General features: G+C 30.8%; 5 protein-coding genes across 5 annotated transcripts; 3 read left to right on the plus strand and 2 right to left on the minus strand.

Annotated features, from left to right (window-relative positions):
* Window positions 1-2,354: 2,354 nt before the first annotated feature.
* LOC146537882 (uncharacterized) lies at window positions 2,355-6,636 on the plus strand. The gene is made up of 3 exons (XM_085188741.1): window positions 2,355-2,631; window positions 5,194-5,372; window positions 5,709-6,636. The coding sequence occupies exons 1-3, from the start codon at window positions 2,544-2,546 to the stop codon at window positions 6,528-6,530; spliced, it is 1,089 nt and encodes a 362-aa protein (XP_085044867.1). The 5' UTR covers window positions 2,355-2,543; the 3' UTR covers window positions 6,531-6,636.
* On the minus strand, window positions 6,628-8,520 carry LOC146537883 (mitochondrial thiamine pyrophosphate carrier-like). Its single transcript, XM_085188742.1, has one exon. It carries the CDS (start codon window positions 8,098-8,100, stop codon window positions 7,135-7,137), a length of 966 nt encoding a protein of 321 aa, XP_085044868.1. The 5' UTR covers window positions 8,101-8,520; the 3' UTR covers window positions 6,628-7,134.
* A 454-nt stretch (window positions 8,521-8,974) lies between these two features.
* MED10 (mediator complex subunit 10) lies at window positions 8,975-10,807 on the plus strand. Its single transcript, XM_085188745.1, has 3 exons — window positions 8,975-9,107; window positions 9,275-9,358; window positions 10,155-10,807. The coding sequence occupies exons 1-3, from the start codon at window positions 8,986-8,988 to the stop codon at window positions 10,342-10,344; spliced, it is 396 nt and encodes a 131-aa protein (XP_085044871.1). The 5' UTR covers window positions 8,975-8,985; the 3' UTR covers window positions 10,345-10,807.
* On the minus strand, window positions 10,741-12,476 carry LOC146537885 (mitochondrial cardiolipin hydrolase-like). The gene is made up of 3 exons (XM_085188744.1): window positions 12,367-12,476; window positions 11,652-12,068; window positions 10,741-11,583 (listed from the first exon to the last, which is right to left on the minus strand). The coding sequence occupies exons 2-3, from the start codon at window positions 11,995-11,997 to the stop codon at window positions 11,177-11,179; spliced, it is 753 nt and encodes a 250-aa protein (XP_085044870.1). The 5' UTR covers window positions 11,998-12,068; window positions 12,367-12,476; the 3' UTR covers window positions 10,741-11,176.
* An 85-nt stretch (window positions 12,477-12,561) lies between these two features.
* tos (Exonuclease tos) lies at window positions 12,562-18,431 on the plus strand. Its single transcript, XM_085188740.1, has 11 exons — window positions 12,562-12,722; window positions 12,834-12,953; window positions 13,035-13,086; window positions 13,278-13,487; window positions 13,720-13,935; window positions 14,361-14,520; window positions 15,038-15,171; window positions 15,568-15,779; window positions 16,340-16,913; window positions 17,027-17,196; window positions 17,570-18,431. The coding sequence occupies exons 1-11, from the start codon at window positions 12,562-12,564 to the stop codon at window positions 17,586-17,588; spliced, it is 2,028 nt and encodes a 675-aa protein (XP_085044866.1). The 3' UTR covers window positions 17,589-18,431.
* The last annotated feature ends 2,939 nt before the right edge of the window (window positions 18,432-21,370 follow it).

Here is a 21,370-nt window from a genome sequence, read left to right on the forward strand (position 1 = left end):
AGCAATTAAACGTAGGTTCAAATTCCACCGACGGCTTTGTTGTACCAATATCAAATCTTTTTATTTTTCTTATCAGATAACTGATAACAAAAAGTATACTGAGCCCTAGCACTCAGCAAGTCATGTCATTTAAGAAATGAATGCGGATAGTAGAGAAAAAGAAAAAACATTTCCTCCTGTCTTCTTACAAGATACAACGCAAAACTGTATTAGATATATGAAAATTAACAAAATATAACTTTAATTGTATATATTTCTACTACTGTAGAGGCAAATAACTAAAACTAGTTAAAGGAAAATTTAATTACGATATACCTATCTAAATGATAAGAAGAATATAGCGCCGATGTTATTCAACAACTCGTCGCGGCCTGTTATCTCGTATCTTGACATTAATAGGTATACTAATATTGAGAGAGTTACAAAATAAATATGAATATATTATTCTAGTATCTTACGAAATGTAGATAATATCTCGATATTGTAGTATATTTTAAGATATTATATTATTTTTAGCTCCGTGCTATGTCACGAGTTGAGTTAAGCAGGTATTAAGCGCTGTTGTTAACAGTATTTCCATATATTTATTGAATATATAAGTAGGTAGTCGGCATTGTCCTTTGATATCAATAGCTAATTATTTAAACTGCGTCAGTCGTCACGTTGATTGGCCCACCGCATGTCAGTAGCAGCGGATAATGCGCCCGAGTTCCTCAATCATTCAATGCCGGCCGGTCACCTCGGGTCGGGGATTGAGTTTGTGAATTAAATGTTTTAAATATAAGGAACAATGGAGCTAAAAATTAAGCTAACCAAATTAAATATATAGTTACTCTTTGTTCAACTGTTGCATACTATTTCGTAATGTAATACGAAAATATTACAACAGATATTAATGAAGAAAATACAAAAAATGGTAATTTCATTCATGATCACAATTAATGTAAAATTGTTATCTTAGTCATTTCCTCGATCTGGTAAATAAGCAAAGAGCGGCTTTAGGTTACGTCACTCATATCCTAAAAATTATGAGTTGTAAAGTAGTAGTAATAGTAGTAGTAGTAATATCAAGTAATATTGGGTTAAGTCTGTCTAATTTGCTAAATACTGTTATACATTGATTTTAATTATTTTATTTACTTATTTTCTGACAGAAGATAAAAAAAATAATTTATATATACCGAAACCAGTGCGTATTTTATGTAACCAAAGTTCGATATTGAGAATACCAAATTATTTACTCAAGCCACGAGAGAATGGCAAAGAGATACCTTTAAAGGTGACGAAAATGACGCAAATAAAGTGTACTTATATCAAATAATTAAAAAACCTAAAAAAAATAAAGCAGTGAAACGTTAGAAACACTACAATGGAGATGACGTTATCAACCCGATAATAATTTATATTTAGGTCATGTGAAGCAACCAGCTTAACGTGTGGTTGCCGCTATCAATCTAAGATAAAGAATATATAGCATACAAGTACAACGCTAGTAAAATTCTATGAAGATCAGTGAACTCTCGTTGACACCATCAAGGTATGAACAATTCGAAACGCACCAACCCAATTTCCTTTCATAATTACGTTACAGTCTACTTATGTACGACGCTAACACAGAAAATTAGATACATATTATATAGGTTACTAAGTGAGTAATGCCATAGAAGAATATAAGCAAAAATGATAATAAATAATATATCCTTGAAATAGAAGGTATAAGCGAAATATAAAAGAACAATATATTTAATTTTGTTAATTCTATTAATTATTATTTATAATATAAGGCATTAAATCAGCAAGTAATAATGCACAGTGACTAATAAACTGATATTAAATAATTTATTATTCGATTAGAGAACAATTAATTGGATTTAAATAAGCTATATCAGCAGATAATATCTATAGATTTACATACCTAGATAAATTTTCATACGGAATTGAACCCGCACCCTCATCCAAAGTAGATGACTAATTGGCAACAATCATAATTATATAGTTTCTTTAAAAAAAATTCATACATACCTATGTATAATATTCTAACATTAAAAAAAGAAGGTAAAATTTATATCTGCATGATGAAACTACGAAAAGTTTGTATAACACCGGAAGACAAAATAATCTCGCGTTGAACTCTTTTGGTAAACTTTATTTATAAAACAACATACTTAATTTATATAAACATGCAATTCATATGTTTTATTACTTCTTATTTGTTTCTAAATGTCGTATAATCATCTCGATCATCATATCTGCTCTAATAACGTTGCAGTCGCTATGGTGTCACCATTGCAAAAGTGGTATCCTCTACATAGTTGTGGCGGAACGTCTAGAAGATATTAAACTTTGAGCGGGGATCGTTTTCCACTGGCTGCACTTCTTATTGTCTCTCGACTTCCACATTTTATTTCACATTTTGGGTCCGTAGTGAGAGGAAGCCATTGTCTATTTTCGCGCTATTATTTGACAGTTACTTTTTTAAAAGAACGAAGTCTTAGACTCAAAATTTTGCAACTCGGATTTGATGTCTGCTCATTATAGTGAGAATGGTGAAATTTTGGTGGATGTTCATTTTGTTTGCGAAAACGGCTTCGGCTAGTGATAACGAGTTGTCGGGTCCAGAATCCGAGAAAAGTAAGTTTGTTTTATAAAATTTATGTAGATTTATATGAGAGTAGGTTTACAAAAAAATGCCAAATGCCTAAAACGATATTGATGTTAACAACAATAAAAGCACCTAGGGGAATTGTGCTTAAGATGACATACTTTTTGTTTGAAGACAAATGTTTCAAATAAATAAAGTGATCTGAGAACAGCATATTGCGTATACTATTATATATTTTATAATCAACTAAATTATTTTAGTTTCAGAACAATCATCTTTCAAACATCATAAAAACAAACAAAAATCGCACTTAGGTCGACTCAGTGTAAGACGACATATCTACAGGGTAAAATGACATACTTAGTATGTGGCATAAAAACGCCATCATTATTTGTCGAGCATAGTTCACAAATAAATAGTTTCTTCTTTGCTGGGGGGCTTTTAAACAGTATTAAGGCCAGATTCATACATGTTGCAAATTTTATGAGGTTGGATTCCGTTATCAGTCACTTCCTTTTCCAAAAGGGAAATAAGCTTCGTCACTTGCGGCTATTGAATGCCCTTGCTCTAGCAGCCTTATCCATGTCTTCTTGTGACCAATATACTCGTATATTCGTTTGTAATTGCCAGGCATTTTGTAGGTAAAGCAAAAAAAATACATCGATTCTATTTATAAGGGTAAGATAGTATGCCATCTTATACTCACGTTTTGTATGTCATCTTACCCAATAGATATATGAATTTAATTTTAACCGTTGTGACAAAAGTTTATAGGTTAGGATGCGCTTTTAGCGTTAGTTGTGTCATATAATAATCCTATTTTATATTTATAATTAGTTCAAATAGAAAATCTTTATCCTACATGTCTTTTCACCATGAAGCAAAAGCGAAAGAAAAATTTGTTGCAATTGAAAACAACGAAAACATGAATTACTAGCCCATCTGCATTCACTTTCAGCCATACTGAATTTAAGTACTAGCTGCATCTACAGACACTCTCTAAAACGTCACAAGATCGCACTTAGCGCTAATAGTTTCATCAATATTGGTAGTGTGTCATCTTATCATAGTATGCCATCTTGAGCACAATTCCCCTAATAATTTCCGTTTCATATAACTTGCGTGTTGTGTCCAGAACTCGACGGAAAATGTCTAACGGAGTGTCTTAACACTACCCTGGTGTGTGCGGGATACAGAGAGAAGCAGATTTAGTTCTCATTTGTTGATATAACTTACCATTACATGTTATTTACAGACTGTTACATTTTCGTTTTCTCTTTGCTACTTATATTGTATAGATCTCCAAACATTGAGTAGCTGATTATTTTAATGGTTGCCAAAGGCCGGTAATACAAAGTATCTAAGTATATGTTATAAAATATAATCTGTTACATAAATCTCATTATTGTTTTTCCAAAAAATACCCACGTTACAAAATTTCACACACTTTCCATTTTAAAATTATTTCATTATCGTAACATGTAAGTGTATGCCCCTACATTTCGTTTATGCGTTATGATTATTGCAAGTGCGATTTAGGCATCAGCACTTCTTAAATTCTGATAATAGAAAAGTAACCTAAAATAGTTATTAAATTGTGAACATTTCATTGGATTGTTTGTTGGCTATAATATTCTTAATAATATAAAAAGAACACGCATTATATTTCTCTAAATATACTATTTCACGGTGGTAAACACGAGACAATAGAAGTGAAAAGTTGGATTGCTATGGAAAATAATTGCGAGTAAACTTTCCTTTTTATCTCTACATCTTTTCTTTGGATGTTGATTTACAGGTTTAAATTTGTATATTTTTTTAAATTTCGCGCTGTGTTTTGCTTATAAGTAGTAGGCAGGCAGAGGAAATCTAGTATTAAAATACTCTGTTCCCTCACACCGCCTAGTTTTCGAAATATTAGGTACCTACCAGTAATGTGAACTCAACCCAAGACTTGTCTTATTACCAGAACGGGGAAATTAAAATAATTTATTTCCTGAGTGGAAATCAAACCTACAGCCGTCGTGTTTACAGCCGCAGAGCTGCAGTGACACGACTACGGGCTTGACTAACAATGAAAATACTAGAAAAATTATAACAATATACTTATATTCACCGTATATCTACAATTTATTCTTATCTATGATAATATAACACGCGGCTTTGCCTCCGTTTTCGAAGTGGTCAAATGGAAATACTTAACTAAGAATTCTGTATGAAACTATGACACATTTTAAAAGCCTACCAACTACACCCAAGGCAACGATGACTGTATGTACCTACAGTGGATTACATAGAAACGATTAATGTGATGTAATAAAGCTTTTTGCATTCCTCGATAAATGGAATATTTAACACTAAAAGATTTTTTCAATTCGAACGAGTAGTTCCTGGGATTTATAATAAACACGACGATACAAATATACATATTAGGTACGATTGTACTCTCATATATTAAGAACAAATTTTGGATTTGTATTACGTACGTTTATGTTCCCAGCAATATAGGATGAGGAGGAACGTAGAATGTTGGTTAATCTATGTCGGGACTCGGTAAACTAAACTAATTGATTAATGTATCCTTTGTGCAGACGCGAGATTCCTTCCTTTGTTCGAGACGAAGCGGTACGACCGGCCAGTGGCATCTAGTTTGCCTCCTCTAGGATCGTCACCCGTGAGTGGAGAAAGATGCTCATCCCGCCTGGAGTCAGCGCTAGACCAGTTAAAGCGGAGAAAACGAAATCAACCAAAGAACTTAGATATGCCACAAGTAAATAAAATATTGCTTCATTATTTAAAAGTATCCAGCAATTAAAATTGGTCTTCAAAACATTAAAAATGTAAAAATTAATTAGAAGATAAGTTTTAGCATACGTATATATGTGACTTCTATTGATATATAAAAACTCGGTAAAAGACTGGACTGGATCTTGGATTTTATTATGTACCACCGGTGACTTTGTATATTTTTTATTGATAACAAAATCTATATTTATATTTAAGTACGTAACATTTATAAATATAGATTTTGTTATCAATAGATGTGAATCGCTTATAAATAATGAAATTTTCAATTCTTAATATATTATTCTTATATTATTTCTAGCATCCCAGCATTGACCTCAATGGTTACAGCCTTTATCAATCAATGAGGAGTGCCCCTATCGATATGTATGTAACCAGAATGCGAGTGAGATTACCACAGAATAGCAATTGGGTTAGAGTTGAAAAATGTTACTTTGACCCTAGAAATGTATCTCTAGACACTATGCTTTTATTCCACGACCTAACAATAAGCGGGAACGTCGATTTGTATGATGCCCACGAGCTCGACCGAACGATTCCAGCCAGTAGACGACTTAGAAAAAATTATGCTGATTCTCGATATGATTCCTCTTACCAGAAAAATCCTAATAATGGCTGTAACATGATACTAAGGTTGAGGAAAGCTGGAATTGGATTCCATACACAACCTTTAAACCAACAACCTGGAAAGTTCAATGTTAAAACAGATTCAGAATTTGTTGAACAAGGCTTCATTAGTGTCTACGCATATGGTTGTGAGAAATATATCAACCGAAATTCCATTAAAAATAAGGATAATTTGCCGTTGAAAAGAAAGAAACGCTCTGATACGTTTAATTTTGAGCCTGGTTTAGATATAACAACTGAGGACCAAATGGCTGGCAGATCCATGAATAATTGGGATACAATTTACGAATCGAATCAAAGAATGAATTATGAAAGAAGCAAATTATTTCGACCAGAAGACGATTTGGATGATGTTGAAGATATTTCGCGGGAAATGGAGGACATATTTACAAAAGGCATTAGAACTCTTTTGACAACTTATATGAAAAGAGAATTGCAACCAGCAATCAAGGATACTTTGATGAGAAATATGGGTTATGTTATTTCCTATGGTTGAATCATTGATGAATGTAAAAATGTACTGGTTAATACAAAAATAAACTATAAATAACATTAAAACTTGTAATGATTAATATCAAAAATAAAATGCAAAATAAATAAAATTCATTTTTAATAAATTACACCTTAACAGATAAATAAACTTATAACAGATCTAATAAGCTCGACACTGTATATCACAGATTTTTTTACATAAGTACATATTATTAATTAACACAAGTAAATCTTAAGGACTAGACAACTATTTCTTTGGCTGTCAATGATATCAAAAAGTATTTATTTTGTATGGTATAATTAAAATGTATTTTTTTTCTTATTTTAGATTTATTAAGTCCATTTTTAAGATACAAACAAGAGCTTCATAATATTATAACTAAATATATAAAACAACACTGTGAATTACTTGTATTTATTTTTCCTTCAAATAGTAGCATAGGCAGAGGGGATCTAGTGTTAGGACATTCTATTTCACACTAACTGCCCCATTTTGGAGACATTGAGTATTGAGTGATGAAAAGAAAATAACTGATTCCCTTGTATGGGAATCAAATGAACAACTGTTGCATTTACAATCAGATGTTATCGACTGCACTGTGATGATCTTATTTACTTAATTGTAAAATTCTATATTTTATTTCATCATACACGGCAAAATGTAAAGCAGACACAAATACAGCTTTTAAAATACTAGGGCCAAATCCTTTATACAATGCTAGGAAACCTTCCTCTGAAATAGTTAATTTTACACAATTAATAGTTCCAGTACAATAGATCTGTCTACCAAAAAAATTTTTTCTATGTTCTTGGAAACCTTGGATTTGCAGTCTTTTTTTAATTAAGTCAAAGGGATATATTGCTGCCTTTGATACAAAGCCTGCAATCCCGCCAGCTAATAAGTTCGCCAATAGCGAAGATTCGATAACAGAGCTAATGTTTTTTGCTCTTTGGAAAAAAATAATTTTATTAAATATACTTTCAGTAAAAAGTTTATAGACAGCAAATTGAATACCAGTGTGTGGGGCAACTTGAGCTAGTGTAGGCACCATACCTTTGAAAAGTGCACTCGGTCCTTCTCTTTTAATCATAGTAAAGAATGCATTAGAAAATCCTTTGTATACTTTATTTGTTTTTTGTTCAGCAATCAATCTTGTCCTTACGGTGTCTAATGGAAAAGATAACAAAGTAGCGGCAGTTGCAGCGATTGCACCATTTGAAAAATTTATTGAATGCCTATGAGCCGAGTAAAGTTGAGGATCTGTTTGTCGACAAATTTGTGTTAATTTCTCGTATGTCGCAAACTGTATGATGCCATATGAAATTGATAACAGCTGTGCAGGAATATGTCCACTCCATAATGTTGTTACGCCTTCTTCTTTAATCATAGATCTAAAAGCTTGCAATATAGAACTATATTTAGATCCCTTTTTTATAGGCTCTAGTTGCAATTGAAATCTGATCTTTAATACATCAAGTGGCTGTGCGAGAGCTCGTGTGACAGCACCAGATAATCCTCCTGCTAAAGCACTTTGATTTGCACTTAGTTTTGACTGAGATTGTTCAACCATCATTATTATTTTTAAAATTAAAATACTTGTTGCTTAAATGTACAATATTCCCGCTTCAACATTATGTCACAAGAACTTAGGTAGGACTAGTGTTGTGTAATTTTATGCAATATTATGACAACTTTAATGTGTAGAATGTGGCAAGAATGTCAATTTTATTAATTTATAATTGAGAAGTAAAATTTATTATACATGGATTACCATTTAGAAAATATTATTTCTTATAAGGGTTTGGTATTTATTATTATTTCACAATTTTTTTGAAAGGATATATTTAACATTTTTTATGAGTATTATAAGTTTATTTTATATAATCAAATCACACAACTAAAATCGTATCCAAAATTTACTGAAAACTGATTAAATAAATTAACCTTATCATAACCTTAAAATTAAACTTCAATAAACGAATAAAAATTGCAAAATAAATGTTACAAAATCGAATAAAAAACCTTAATCGATTTTATTTATTTAATTCGTTATATACTTAGTTAAAAAAAATAACTGTTAAAATAAATAGCTAGGTGAATTCTATTTTTCTTTGTTAATATACCCAAGTATGTAGTTAGTTAATATATTATATTATAGCAAAATTATATTTAGTATTATTTAAGTATTGCTTACTAATACGAAATGCACTGCAATGTGAAATAGACATTATGTGAAATGTCATTTGTTTATCAATATTCTGTGGTCGTATCAATATATTTAATCTGTGCTATATTTTTACCATAATAAATCATTAGAGCTTTATTTTAAGGTAAAGGCATAAACATTAGAAATAATCAACAAAATAATACCTACCAATAGATTTTGTAAATTTGTACCATAATTATTTAAGAATATTTTGCTTTACTGCTCATTAAATATAATATTAATAATTTCAATATGTCTACGTCTCTGGAAAATCTCGAAACTCAACTTGAAATGTTTATTGAAAACGTAAGACAAATCCGTATTATTGTCAGTGATTTTCAACCACAGGGGCAAAGTGTTTTAAATCAAAAAATGTAAGTATTTTTAAAATATGTTTATAGTTTTTTATTGTATTTGCAAGAAGTATTACTTAAGTATCCAGTATTTTTACAACAGTATTTTTATAGTATTAATTAATTAATACAAACATATAAATTTAATCTCCGTTTCATTATGTTAAAGCTGACAAATATTTTTTCAGTCAATCATTGGTGACAGGACTTCAGGAGGTTGATAAATTAAAAGCACAAGTGCATGATATACAAGTTCCTACAGAAGTTTTTGAGTAAGTAAAAATTATAATCCATACTAAAATAAAACAGTAAAAAAGTATATATGTATATAAAATATTTTTACAAAACAAACATTGGAAAACAAGATTGAAAAAAAAAATTTGAATGGAACACAAATCTAATTTTAAATTTGAATGCAACATTTTTTGTCATATCTGTTAGACCTGCGCAGGACCTAAGCTATAAATGATTTTGAAGACACGCACACATAATATAGAACCTGTAGTAGTCAAGCGGAAATATAAAAACAAAATTTTTTGTTGTTGTTGGCAATAAGCACCTTTCAATTTGAAGATATTGAAGAACTGATGAAGAACCCCAACAATGTAGCTAAATAATAAGAATTAATAAAATATACAAAGCATTAGCAAAGATTGATCAATATATTGGATAGTTTTAATTGCAATCTTCTGGTGCTGTAGTACAGTTGCTTTTCATTGTAAATGTAATGGTTGTAAGTTTCTTTTTTTTTTGTGATTTTCACTTATGTTCATGATTATATTTAAATAACTTTTATTTTCCTGCTCCAGTAAGACAAAGCCTGGTATTAAGTTACTACTCAACATATCCTATTTTATTAGAAAGCTAAGAATGGAATATCAGGACACAAGTGTTATATGGTAACAGAGTGTCAGTAGTATGGCAAATCCTATAAAAAGTTAGGGCCACAATTAGTCTATAAAGATTGAATTGTGTGAAATAATCGTAATTATCTCAATTATGATTATTTTGCTATATCTGTCTCCCAGATATTTTTTTCTATTTATCGAATATATTTTTTAATTTCAGTTACATTGACCAAGGTCGAAACCCTCAATTGTACACAAAAGATTGTATTGACAAAGCGCTTGCAAAGAATGAAGAAGTGAAAGGAAAAATTGATTCTTATAAAAGATTCAAAAGTCACCTTCTCTCTGAGCTATCCAAAACTTTCCCCAATGAAATTGCTAAATATAAAGCTCTTAGGGGTGGAGAATAATGTCTGAACTAAATTAATAAACATTTTCAGTAATTAAATTATAGTATATTAGAGATTTAGAATCACATATAGATCATAAAATAAATTGATGTGATGTTCTACCTGTTTAAGTGTTAGTTTGTTGTCAATGTATACTTTGTCAATAATGAAATAAATTTAACATACTGTATTTTTTACCATTTTGATACTAAATTTGTGCCAGATTTAACTATACTACAAATTAGAATGTGTGATTAATATTTTAGAAAAAAATATTTAAACATATGGGACTCAAACCCAGAGAATATAAATGTTATGATTCCTATTTCTTTTTTATTCTTATTCTCATATAACATCTTAAAAATGTAAAAAAAATGTTATTATTTTTTAATGTTAAGGTAAAATAATAAATAGATATTGGAAAAAAATGTTTTATTTGTATTGCCAAAAAGATTATATATACATTAAAATAATGAAATGAAAAATAATATTGCAAAAAGCAGTAGATAGAAACAGATAATAATGAAAAATATATTTTAAAAATAGATTATAGTAATACTTTTTAAACAAAAGCAGTTTCAGGCTTGGGAGATTAAAAAAAATATATTACAGATTAGAATATAAGCAACATTCCCACAAATTGGATTAAAAAATTACATTAAATCATTAAAATTATACATAATTAAAATATCAATTGAGTCTATAAATAAAATTTTCATTTTACATTTCAATCAACAGAGCATTGAAATTAGATTTTAAAATAAAAAGATATGAAAATATTAAAATTCGGTAAACTAAATGATTAAGTTAAACAAATTTCTATTAAAATATGATAAAAAAATTAAAATCATTTCTACAAAGCCTCGACACAGGAGTAATTCATAGGGATGTGAGTAATTTTTTCAGGTGTCATTTTTTCAATAGGGCTATCGACAAAGACGCTATCGTGGTTTTCACCACTTTCTTCGGTAGTCGATATTGCGTCACAATTCCCAATGTCGACTGTTTCTGCATCACTGTCACAATAAATGTCAAAAACAGTTTGTATATCACTAGCGATGTTCCACATTTGATAAAACTCATTTTTCACAGGTTCAACTAATTGTTGTTTGCTAGTAATATAAACGTAATTCCAATGGTCGAAAGATCGGTCGTCACCCCAATTGAGCGTTCCCGTCATCAGCATCTTATCGTCGACCAAACAGAACTTGTGTTGCATTGTAAACACTGGTTCGTTTGTTTTGCATTTAATTTCAGCTCCTGAAATAGAATCAATCATTTTACATCTTACATTTTTTTTAAATATACTAGTAAAAAAAGAAACATACCGGCTTCAATAAGTTCTTTGATAAAAAAATCAGTAGATTCATTATAGCCTGAACGGTCGATAACTATATTAACTTTGATATTTTTAGTGTTGATCAAATTAACCAGTCGGGCTTGTATTGCTGGATTGTGGATACCGGGCATGCAAACGTTCACACTGTGTTTCGCTGCTTCTATGAAACTGACTAGCTTGTCGAAGTAATTATAAGCATTGTACTGTAATTTACAGAATACCATTACTTCATTGACTTCAGAATTTCGGCTTTTGTAATAATATGCAGCCGCCGATACAACACATGTTAATGCAACAGCAGCAACCGATGATACAACACGTGGATTTAATTTCATTTTAAGTTATTTCAAACATTAATTTCTGATGCTTCGATTGGTATCCGCCACAACCTGTCTATGGCTTTATACTAAAATCATGAGGTTAAAATAAATGAATGGTATCAAAGTGATAAATATAAAATAATTAGAATTTTAATCTACCCACAATGCAATTAATGAAGTTTTTATTGTGGCAATTTTAATTTATTTTCCATTACCTTAAATATTTAAAAAAATTAAGTAAGGTAAGTACCAAAAACTTTAATTCAAAAATAATATTATATGTAATTTTGTTTATTTATCATTTTACAAAATATCTTTACTTTTTAATGTAGCTTTTAGCAAATGAGTGACAGCTGACAGCAAATTTGACAAAAGAACAATTACCATATGGCATGGCGGGAAATGATGTCCTTTGACATTACTTTTGTTTTTGTGATGAAAAGTACTCTGAACTGAAACGAAATATTTTGAATTAATAAAATACTAATAATGTACACTTTAAAGCATTGTAACATAAATAAATATTAACCAATATTATAATGTATGAACGGTTGACGAAAGTGCATTTATAATCGCAAAATGGGTATCACGGGCTTAATTCCTTTTCTCGAGAAAGCTTCGAAGAGGACTAATATTAGTGAATTTAGTGGTTCTACTGTTGCTATCGATACTTATTGTTGGCTTCACAAAGGCGCTTTTGGTTGCGCTGATAAACTTGTTCGTGGAGAGGATACTGACGTGTAAGGCATTAAAATCATTTTTATAAAAATGACTTGCATCTCAATCATTATAATCATATTGATTATTTTATGACTTTTATACTTCATAGATAACTGTAACATTCATTTCAGATATGTTAAATACTGTCTTAAATATGTGACAATGCTGCTTTCAAAGAACATTAAGCCAATTTTGGTATTTGATGGACGTCATCTGCCTGCAAAGGCCATGACAGAAACAAAGAGAAGAGAGTAAGTATTTGTCTTATAAAATGTAACAATATATAAGAAAAATGTGTTGCACTGTAAATTGTAACTTTAATTTGATTGCAGATCTAGAGATATTTGCAAGAAAAGAGCAGCAGAACTGTTAAGTTTGGGAAAGGTAAATTATGAAACTATTAATAAAACAATCTTATTTTTGTCTATATTAATATACCAAAACTAAAACCATCTTTTAAATCATTTTGGCGCTCTGATCACTTACTTGTTCTTATGAAGCTATGCCAACGTAATACATTTATAAACTAAATTTAAATGTTTTAATAATAAAATTCTATTATTTTATTATTACAGATAGAAGAAGCACGGTCTCACATAAGAAGAAGTGTGGATATAACGCATAAAATGGCTTTAACCTTAATAAAGAAGTGCAGAAAACGTAATGTTGACTGCATAGTGGCCCCATATGAAGCAGACGCACAGTTAGCATATTTGAATATAAAAAATTATGCCCAGGTTGTTATTACTGAAGACTCTGATTTAATACTGTTTGGTTGCACAAAGGTATGTTAAGGAAACTCTTTTATTTATTTATTCTCCTCTATTTTTATCTAAACATGTGCAATCAGCCGTAGTAGAGAAAGAGAAGAGAAAGATGTCTCATGCTTTCTTGAGGCGGCGAATGGTTTTAGGGATTATCAGATGTCTTGCAAGACGGTTATTTTTGGAAGGAATAAGCAAGGAATTAACTCTTTCACCAATGGGACATCAATAACATAATATTAATTATTTTCAGGTTTTATTCAAAATGGACTTAGATGGAACCGGGACTCTAGTAGACACAACAAAATTACCGCTTGTTATGAAATGTCCAATAGAAAGTTATACATTTGATAAATTTAGACAAATGTGTATAATGTCTGGATGTGATTATTTAGCTTCTTTGCCAGGCATAGGCTTGGCCAAAGCTAGGCAATTCGTGACAGCTACACAGGATAGTAATTTTGCTAATGTGGGTATTATATTTATGCGATGGTTTGTAGTTTATTCAGGGCAATTAATTTTCATTTTGTGATTCTGCTAGTCCAAGTTCAGTTTTGAAGGTTCTGAATCAATGTGCAGTGCTTCAAAGCGGAAAGAGAGTGGAGAAAGGAATCATCTAATATTCTTCTAAAATTCTTAATGTTTACTTTGCTCCATAAAGGAAAACTGCTTCGTAAAGTAGAAAAAAAAAATTTGAACCATAATTGACCAAGCTGAGTCGAAGATTTCTCAACACTTTCTTGATAAGGCTGTTAACAGCCTTAGCCAGCAGCTTATATTAATATAAATGTGAAATCGAGGCCGTCATAGCACAGTGGCACAAGCTTGTGACTGTAAACACGTCAATTGTGAATACACATTCAAAGAATAATTTATTTAATATTGTTATTGCAGGCCCTTAGAAAATTACCCAGCTTCTTCAACAGATCAAATTTAGTAGTAACAGATGAATATCGCGAGAATTTTCTTAAAGCGGAGGCCACGTTTAAACATCAATATGTATACGATCCTATAGAGAGGAAAATGTTACGACTTACTGAACCTGATGACGAAGGTAATGTAGTTTTTATTTGTATTTATTTGATTTCTGTCTCTTAACACGCAATGCCTGAAGATTTCGGCGGAAATCGGGGAGGTGAGTGTCTTAATACTAGGTTACCTGCTACCAGGGTGCGTGATACATCGTGAAGCTAAAAAATGTAGATTAAAATAAAAATCAAATTAACTTGACGCTGTTCACACAGCAGGAGGGAGTCAAGTATTAAGATAATTCGTTCTCCACATTCCGCCGACTTCCCCGCCCTGTGACGCTGTCAAAATCAGTAGGTCAACAGCAATAAAATCCAGTCGAAAAAAAAAACCGCCGAATTTTTCGAGTCATTGCATATTAAGTGATGGAACCCAACGCCAAGGTTTTTGCCTTGGTGCCAGAGCGGGGAAATGAAAATATTACGAAATAATAATTAATTCCCTCAAGTGGGGATCAAATCCACAACCTTTGCGTTACAGTCACACCCTTGTGCTCCTGCAAGATAACAAATATATTAGTAAATATGTATATTTTATTACAGATATAGAACTAGCCTTATGTGTTAATGCAGGAGAATTGCTAAACTCTAAAATTGCCTTTCAATTGGCTCTCGGCAACATAGAGCCTTTCACATTGAACAAATTAGACGATTGGGACCCCGACATTAATAATACGGTATTTATTTTATTCTTTATTAGTTGTCGCTTGAGATTTCGTTATGTTTATGATACCTGCTATTTTTGCTTTTATCGTCCACTGTACAGTACGGTACAGTCGGACATGATTGTACTATGCTTATCAATTCTCAATTACTCGCGCTATAATCTGTGATCAAAATGCAGTGTCGAATTCAATACACATTAACACAAGGTATCTCTCACACTGCCTACCCTGCCTACCCTATAAAATTATGACTTATTAAAATTTGATGTTATGATTTTTAAAATATATGTAAAATGTTATATGTATACATTTTACATACTAATAATAATAATGTGAAAATGTTATCTTTATACATTTTACATATTATTAAGTAAAAAACAAATTAATAAAAAAAATATTTTTTTACAGTATGAACAAGTGAAAACTACAAATTGGAAAGACAAAGGTGTTTCAAATCACCCTAGCATCTGGAATCCATCGTTTTCTGAATATCTAAAAGAACAATGTCCGTGGGCGAAAAAAATAAATAAATTAGAATCTATAATATCAACAGAAACAAGAAGTAGGAAAAAAATTGTCACTTTAGTTAGTAAATATGTGCCAGAGACTCAGGATCAAAGGTATTATAAGCATATATTAAGGTCGAAGAATGTGCTGATTTGGGCACATTGAATGAATGAGTGATGAAAGAATGGCAAAAAATATCTATGATGAAAAAGTGAGTGGTGAGAGAGGTAGGGCAGATCTCGATTGACTTTCGAAAACACAGTATCAAAGATACTGGAGATAAGTTACGTAAAGAGCATGAGGCCGCCTGGAGGGCATGTATGAAGAGGTGGATGACGGTGGACGAGGCGAAAGAGTTATGCAGAGATCTTAGCGTTTGGCGCTCCGTTCTCTCTGTCTACCCCGCCAAGGATACAGCGTGAAGCTAGTTAAGTTTAGTTTTTTTTATTAAAATTAGTTGTAGGGGGGTAGATTTTATTTCAACATTTTGTCTTAATTTAATTATTCCCATTCGTTACGCCTCTGGTGGACAACGCGTGGCGTTGAGTTACTTCACTCATTATGAAATAATTAGGAAATTGATGATAAACAGTGTCTTAACACTAGGTTCCTTCTGCCTACCTCTACTATATACGGTATACAATATGTAAAAAAAATAATATTTTTATTACAGTTTATCAATTGAAACGTTGAGCAACATGTACTGTACAGAGCCAGCAAGTAAAAAACAAAAAACAGACAATTCCGAATCATATACAGATTCAGAAAATGTACATAATATCGCCATCTTAGAAACAACAAAAAGTAACGAAAAATCACCCATACTAGAAAATAAAGAACGATCATATAGAAAATTTATGCGAAATAAAGATTTTTTAAAGAAATTAAGTAAATTTCCAAGAACAATTTTAGATAATGACGTCATTGAAAGTAATTTTTTTAATACAACCCCAATTGTTATAGAAGAATCTCCAGAAAAAAATACAAATCCGTTCAAAGTTCAATCAAAATCTGTCGAGCAAATAGAACTAAATACAGATTTAGATATAAATTCATCACAAAAGGAAAATTCTTTTAGTCCAACTAATAGTAGTTTAGGAGATAATTTGGATAATCAAACTGACACCAGTCCAAAAACCAGGAATCCTTTTAAGCTAAATGGAAACATAAAAAGTGATACACAATGTTCCAGTGATACAGGATTCAGTGAAATGACTGACAGTGAAAGTGTTATTGAAGATTCACAGGTAATTTATTATTTTACAATTGTACATAACACATTATTAATCTAAGTAATATATGTATTTACTTCTTAGATTAGGCTGAAAATTTAAATTCCTTAACATATATTTTTTTACAGCCAGTATTGTCTCCAATCAAATTACAGCCATCTTTAGATGCATTTAAACAAAATACAAAATTTACAAATAATCATAAAAAATCAATATGTCGGGTGCCAGGGTTAAAGAAAACGATGTCTTTGCCAAATAATCAACCAACTTTGTTGAGCAAATTTGGATTTCAAAAGAAGTAAGTTTAGAATAAACGAAAAATATATACCTATGGGGATTGTAAGTCTGTTCTTTTCTGTTTATTATATTCGACGAGTTGTGACCGCTTTTAAGTTAGGGTTCCTAAACTTTTACACATTGTTCACTTGTAAAGAAAACAATGAAAATGAAGAAAAAAATGAAATGTTTAATATTTCCATTTTCCTGTTCGTAATGGGGCAAGACGCGTCGTTGAATTCCGCCACTAACACGCAATGTCTCAAGCATTAGGCGGAAAGTGAGGATGGAAGTGTCTTTATGAATAAAAAATTGTCTTAACACTAGGTTTCCTTTGTCCACCATGCCATGTGCCAAATTCCCCCAATATTTCTTAATTTTTTGTTTTATTTCAGACCAGTATTAAAGAGATGAAGGAGTACAAGAATAAGAAGGTTTTATTAGAATTTAAGATGAATTTAAACTTTACAATAATATTTCAAAAAGTTCATTTTTTACATATTTTATATTATTAATTAATGTAGTTGGCATTTCCAATAATTAATGACCCTATTTTTTGGATAGGGCTAATAAATATGATTTGATATCATTTAATTATCTTAAAATATGTACTACATACTATATGATATGGAACGATATTAAAATATAGTATCGAAAGTTGTAGAGCCTTTAAGTTTCTGTTCAAAAATCAGGGTATTTTATTGTTTAACAAAAAAAAATACTAGAAAAAAATCAATAAACAAGGATGACGTAATATTTTCAATTTTATTAATACTTTGATTATACTTATATATAATTATTTTAACATAAAAGCTTATTTTTCGTTAAAATAATTATAAACGTTCTTTTATTATATTGACTGACGCATCTGCACTCATAGCTGATGTAAGTTATTGTTTACAGTACGTTCAACGAGTTGAGGCCGTCTCTTAAGTTTTAAGATTGAATGTTAGGATTTTAAAATATTTTCTTCCCGAGTTAATAATGCACTGGCACGACTCGTCGACCGTTTTGTACAAATGTATTAAATTAATACAAATCCGTGCATTTATACCTCTTTAGCGTCAATTAAATGGTAATTGACATCTCGGAGTATGACATTAAACTGTGAATGTCTTGATTATATTTTCATAGATCTAAGTTTTAAATGAGACGTGTTAGTTTTGCAATTGTGATAATTAGTTGAAAGTGTTTATTTAATTATTGTGATAATATTGATTATGTTTAATATGATGGAAATAAATATTTGAAATCGTATACTTCTCGTCTTTCATTTGAAAATTACATTGTTATTTATAATTTTTATCGTTGCCGTTTTTGATCTACTCTTTGATTTCAAAAGGGTCTTAATCGAGAGTGTTCTTAGCCATGATTATATAAAATATGTTGTAGTTTGAAAGTCGTCTCTTCTTAAGTTAACGAAAGCTACTTCCACTGCTCTGATCGATTCCATACATCGTTTCTTATCAAACCATCTCTGGAGTATGACTAATATTTCAAAACTAAAATCAGTGAAATCGGCCCAGCTGTTCTCGATTTTATTGAAGTCTATATATAATAGAAGTGTAAGTTAATATCTTAATAGGTCAAATCGTTACTAAGTAGCAAAAAAGATGAAAAAAAGAAACAACTAATAAGGCCTTGACATGCACTATGACGTAAAAAACAAGCTGTTTGAAACGAATGATTTAAAAATAGTTTATTATCTTGGAAGAGGGTTTAATAATTAAATATTTATTATTTATTAATTTAATAATTAGGCAGAGGGAAATTAGTGCTAAGACACTCCGTGCCCCACTTTCTGGCGAATTCTGGAGGCATTGCGTGTTGAGTGGTGGAACTCAACGCCGCGTTTTGCCTCGACATCAGAGCGTAGAAATAAAAATATGAATTTAGTGGAGTCGAACCCACAACCGGTCCCATGTACGCCACGACTGGTCTTTGGCCTGACATTATATATTTCTAAGGAAATATCAAAATAGTAATTTAAAAAAACGTTAAAGACTTTGGTAACATTTAATATGTCGCTTCCCTCACCCTTTATTCGCCACTTGTTTTTACACGGCCGTGTAATTAATGGAAATAAATTATGCATTACTTAATGGGATTAATCCAGTATAGAGTAGAGTGGCAAGTTGATAGATTCATAGTTACTTTATTTTATTACTTTTATAAAAGTTCATATTTTTTCATATTTTGTACAGAATAATAGCATTTTGAAGTTTTTAATAAATGCTTGTTTCAAATTACTTACGACGAAAAATTAGCTTTTTCGTTAAATAAGATTCCTGATTATGTTTTTTTTATTTTATTCCGCTTTACGCAGTATCCATAGCAGGGTAGCCAGAGGGAACCTAGTGTTAAAACACTCTTCTTCACTTTTCGCCGAATTTCTGGGCATTGCTTTTGTTTAGCAGCGGAAGCGGAAACCAAAGCCGCGCTTTGGTCTTAGTACCAGAGTTTATATAGTCTAAACAATTATTTTTAAATAGTTTTAACAATTATTCATTTTAGAATAATAATAAATAAATAAATAAATCAAAAACTCTGACATTTAACACTCTACTCTAGGTACTCTTGAGGCACAACCACAATAAAACCTATTTAAAATTAATCCGATAAAGAAATGTAACGTCGCGTCGTAAATATAATACAATTTTAACGAGGGTAACATTTCTTTTGGCCATATTTATAGGGTGTCGGAAACGTATTTTAATCTATGAGATAGAATGTTTGATAAGTTTATGTCTAATTTTAATGAGATTCATATCCTTTGTAGGTTCCGATGTGGAACGGGTTAATTTATTACGTGGACCTTTGATGTACTCTGTGATCATTAGCATGTTTTAAACATACGTTCTGTGTAAGGGTTTGCATCTCCTAATTATGTAGGTAAGTATTTTTTTTATATTTTAATTTTTTTTAGATTCCCGCTGTATTACTTATATAGCAGAGTAAGTAGAGCCTAGTGTTAAAAATTTAAAACTACACGTTCTACTACTATATTATTTTTATTATATTATATTATTTTTTCTTCAAATTTTATCCACTATATTTAAATGAATAGTGAAAATATATTTCTATTCTCTCTTTTCATCTATATACCCTGCTATGTGCGTGAAATCTATATAATTTTATCAAAAACTATTTTTTTACTGATACAATACAACGCTTGAAATATATTTTTTAGTTACCACAAAGTCACAGGTGGACTTTGCCAAAGTTCGAGTTATAAAAATTATAATGAACTAAGTTCGCCCATTTCGTTGTTCGCGGTTGGAGCATGGAATCATTGAAATCGGGTATATTTTTGTAGTATTATTCCTTTAAAATACCTTATATGTACATTTATTTTTTATTATAAATTCAAGTTTGATAAACATTAAAAATAAAAAAAAATCTACCACGCTTACATACAGGATAGACAGAGGGAACCTAATGTTACGACACTCCGTTGCCGACTTCCGACAATTTTTTAGAGGCATGTTGAGTGGCGGAACTTAACGTTGAGCTTTTGCCTTGGGGCCAGAGCGAACCCAAAACTCTTGTGCCCCTTCGCCACGGCGGTTCCTGTTCAAACTCTAATTTGTTTAATATAAATCTATAATTAATTCAACATAAAATGAACCATACAATACACATTTAATAGCAATAGTATTCATAATTTAAATGTTTTTCATTAAAACATAATATAATTTCCGTAGTTAACGAGATTCGCTTCGTGCCAAAATTAGTTATACGTACAAAGCTCCCCAGTGGTGAGAACCAAAACTATTCGGGAACTTAAATATTCCAATTCAACACGTGTTAGCTTATTATAGAATGATTGTTATTTAAATTAAGCAGCTTAGAATCAAAATTGATTGAACAAAGGTTTTTTCATGTAAAAAAGGATATTATGTTTTATGATCTCGATATCGTTACAAATAAACTTTGTAGAAAATGTATTTAGTCGGTCAGTGTCGGAACTCAACGCCGCGTTTAACCGAGAACGAGGAAATGAAAATATTAAATAATTCAATTCCCCGAGTGGGAATACAACACGCAACCGTCGTTCGTACTATCAGACGCTGTTCCACTGCGCTACGAAAGCATCGGGGATTCGGATTCGGATTGGGAGATTCATTTCAGACATAAATAGGATTAAATATTTTTCAGCATGTTTATGGCATTCTATTAAAGTAGTTGAGTTTAGC

This window comes from Heliconius melpomene, chromosome 7, assembly GCF_056956725.1.
Source record: "Heliconius melpomene rosina isolate 202511_hmr_F chromosome 7, ASM5695672v1, whole genome shotgun sequence".
Lineage (NCBI taxonomy): Eukaryota > Metazoa > Arthropoda > Insecta > Lepidoptera > Nymphalidae > Heliconius > Heliconius melpomene.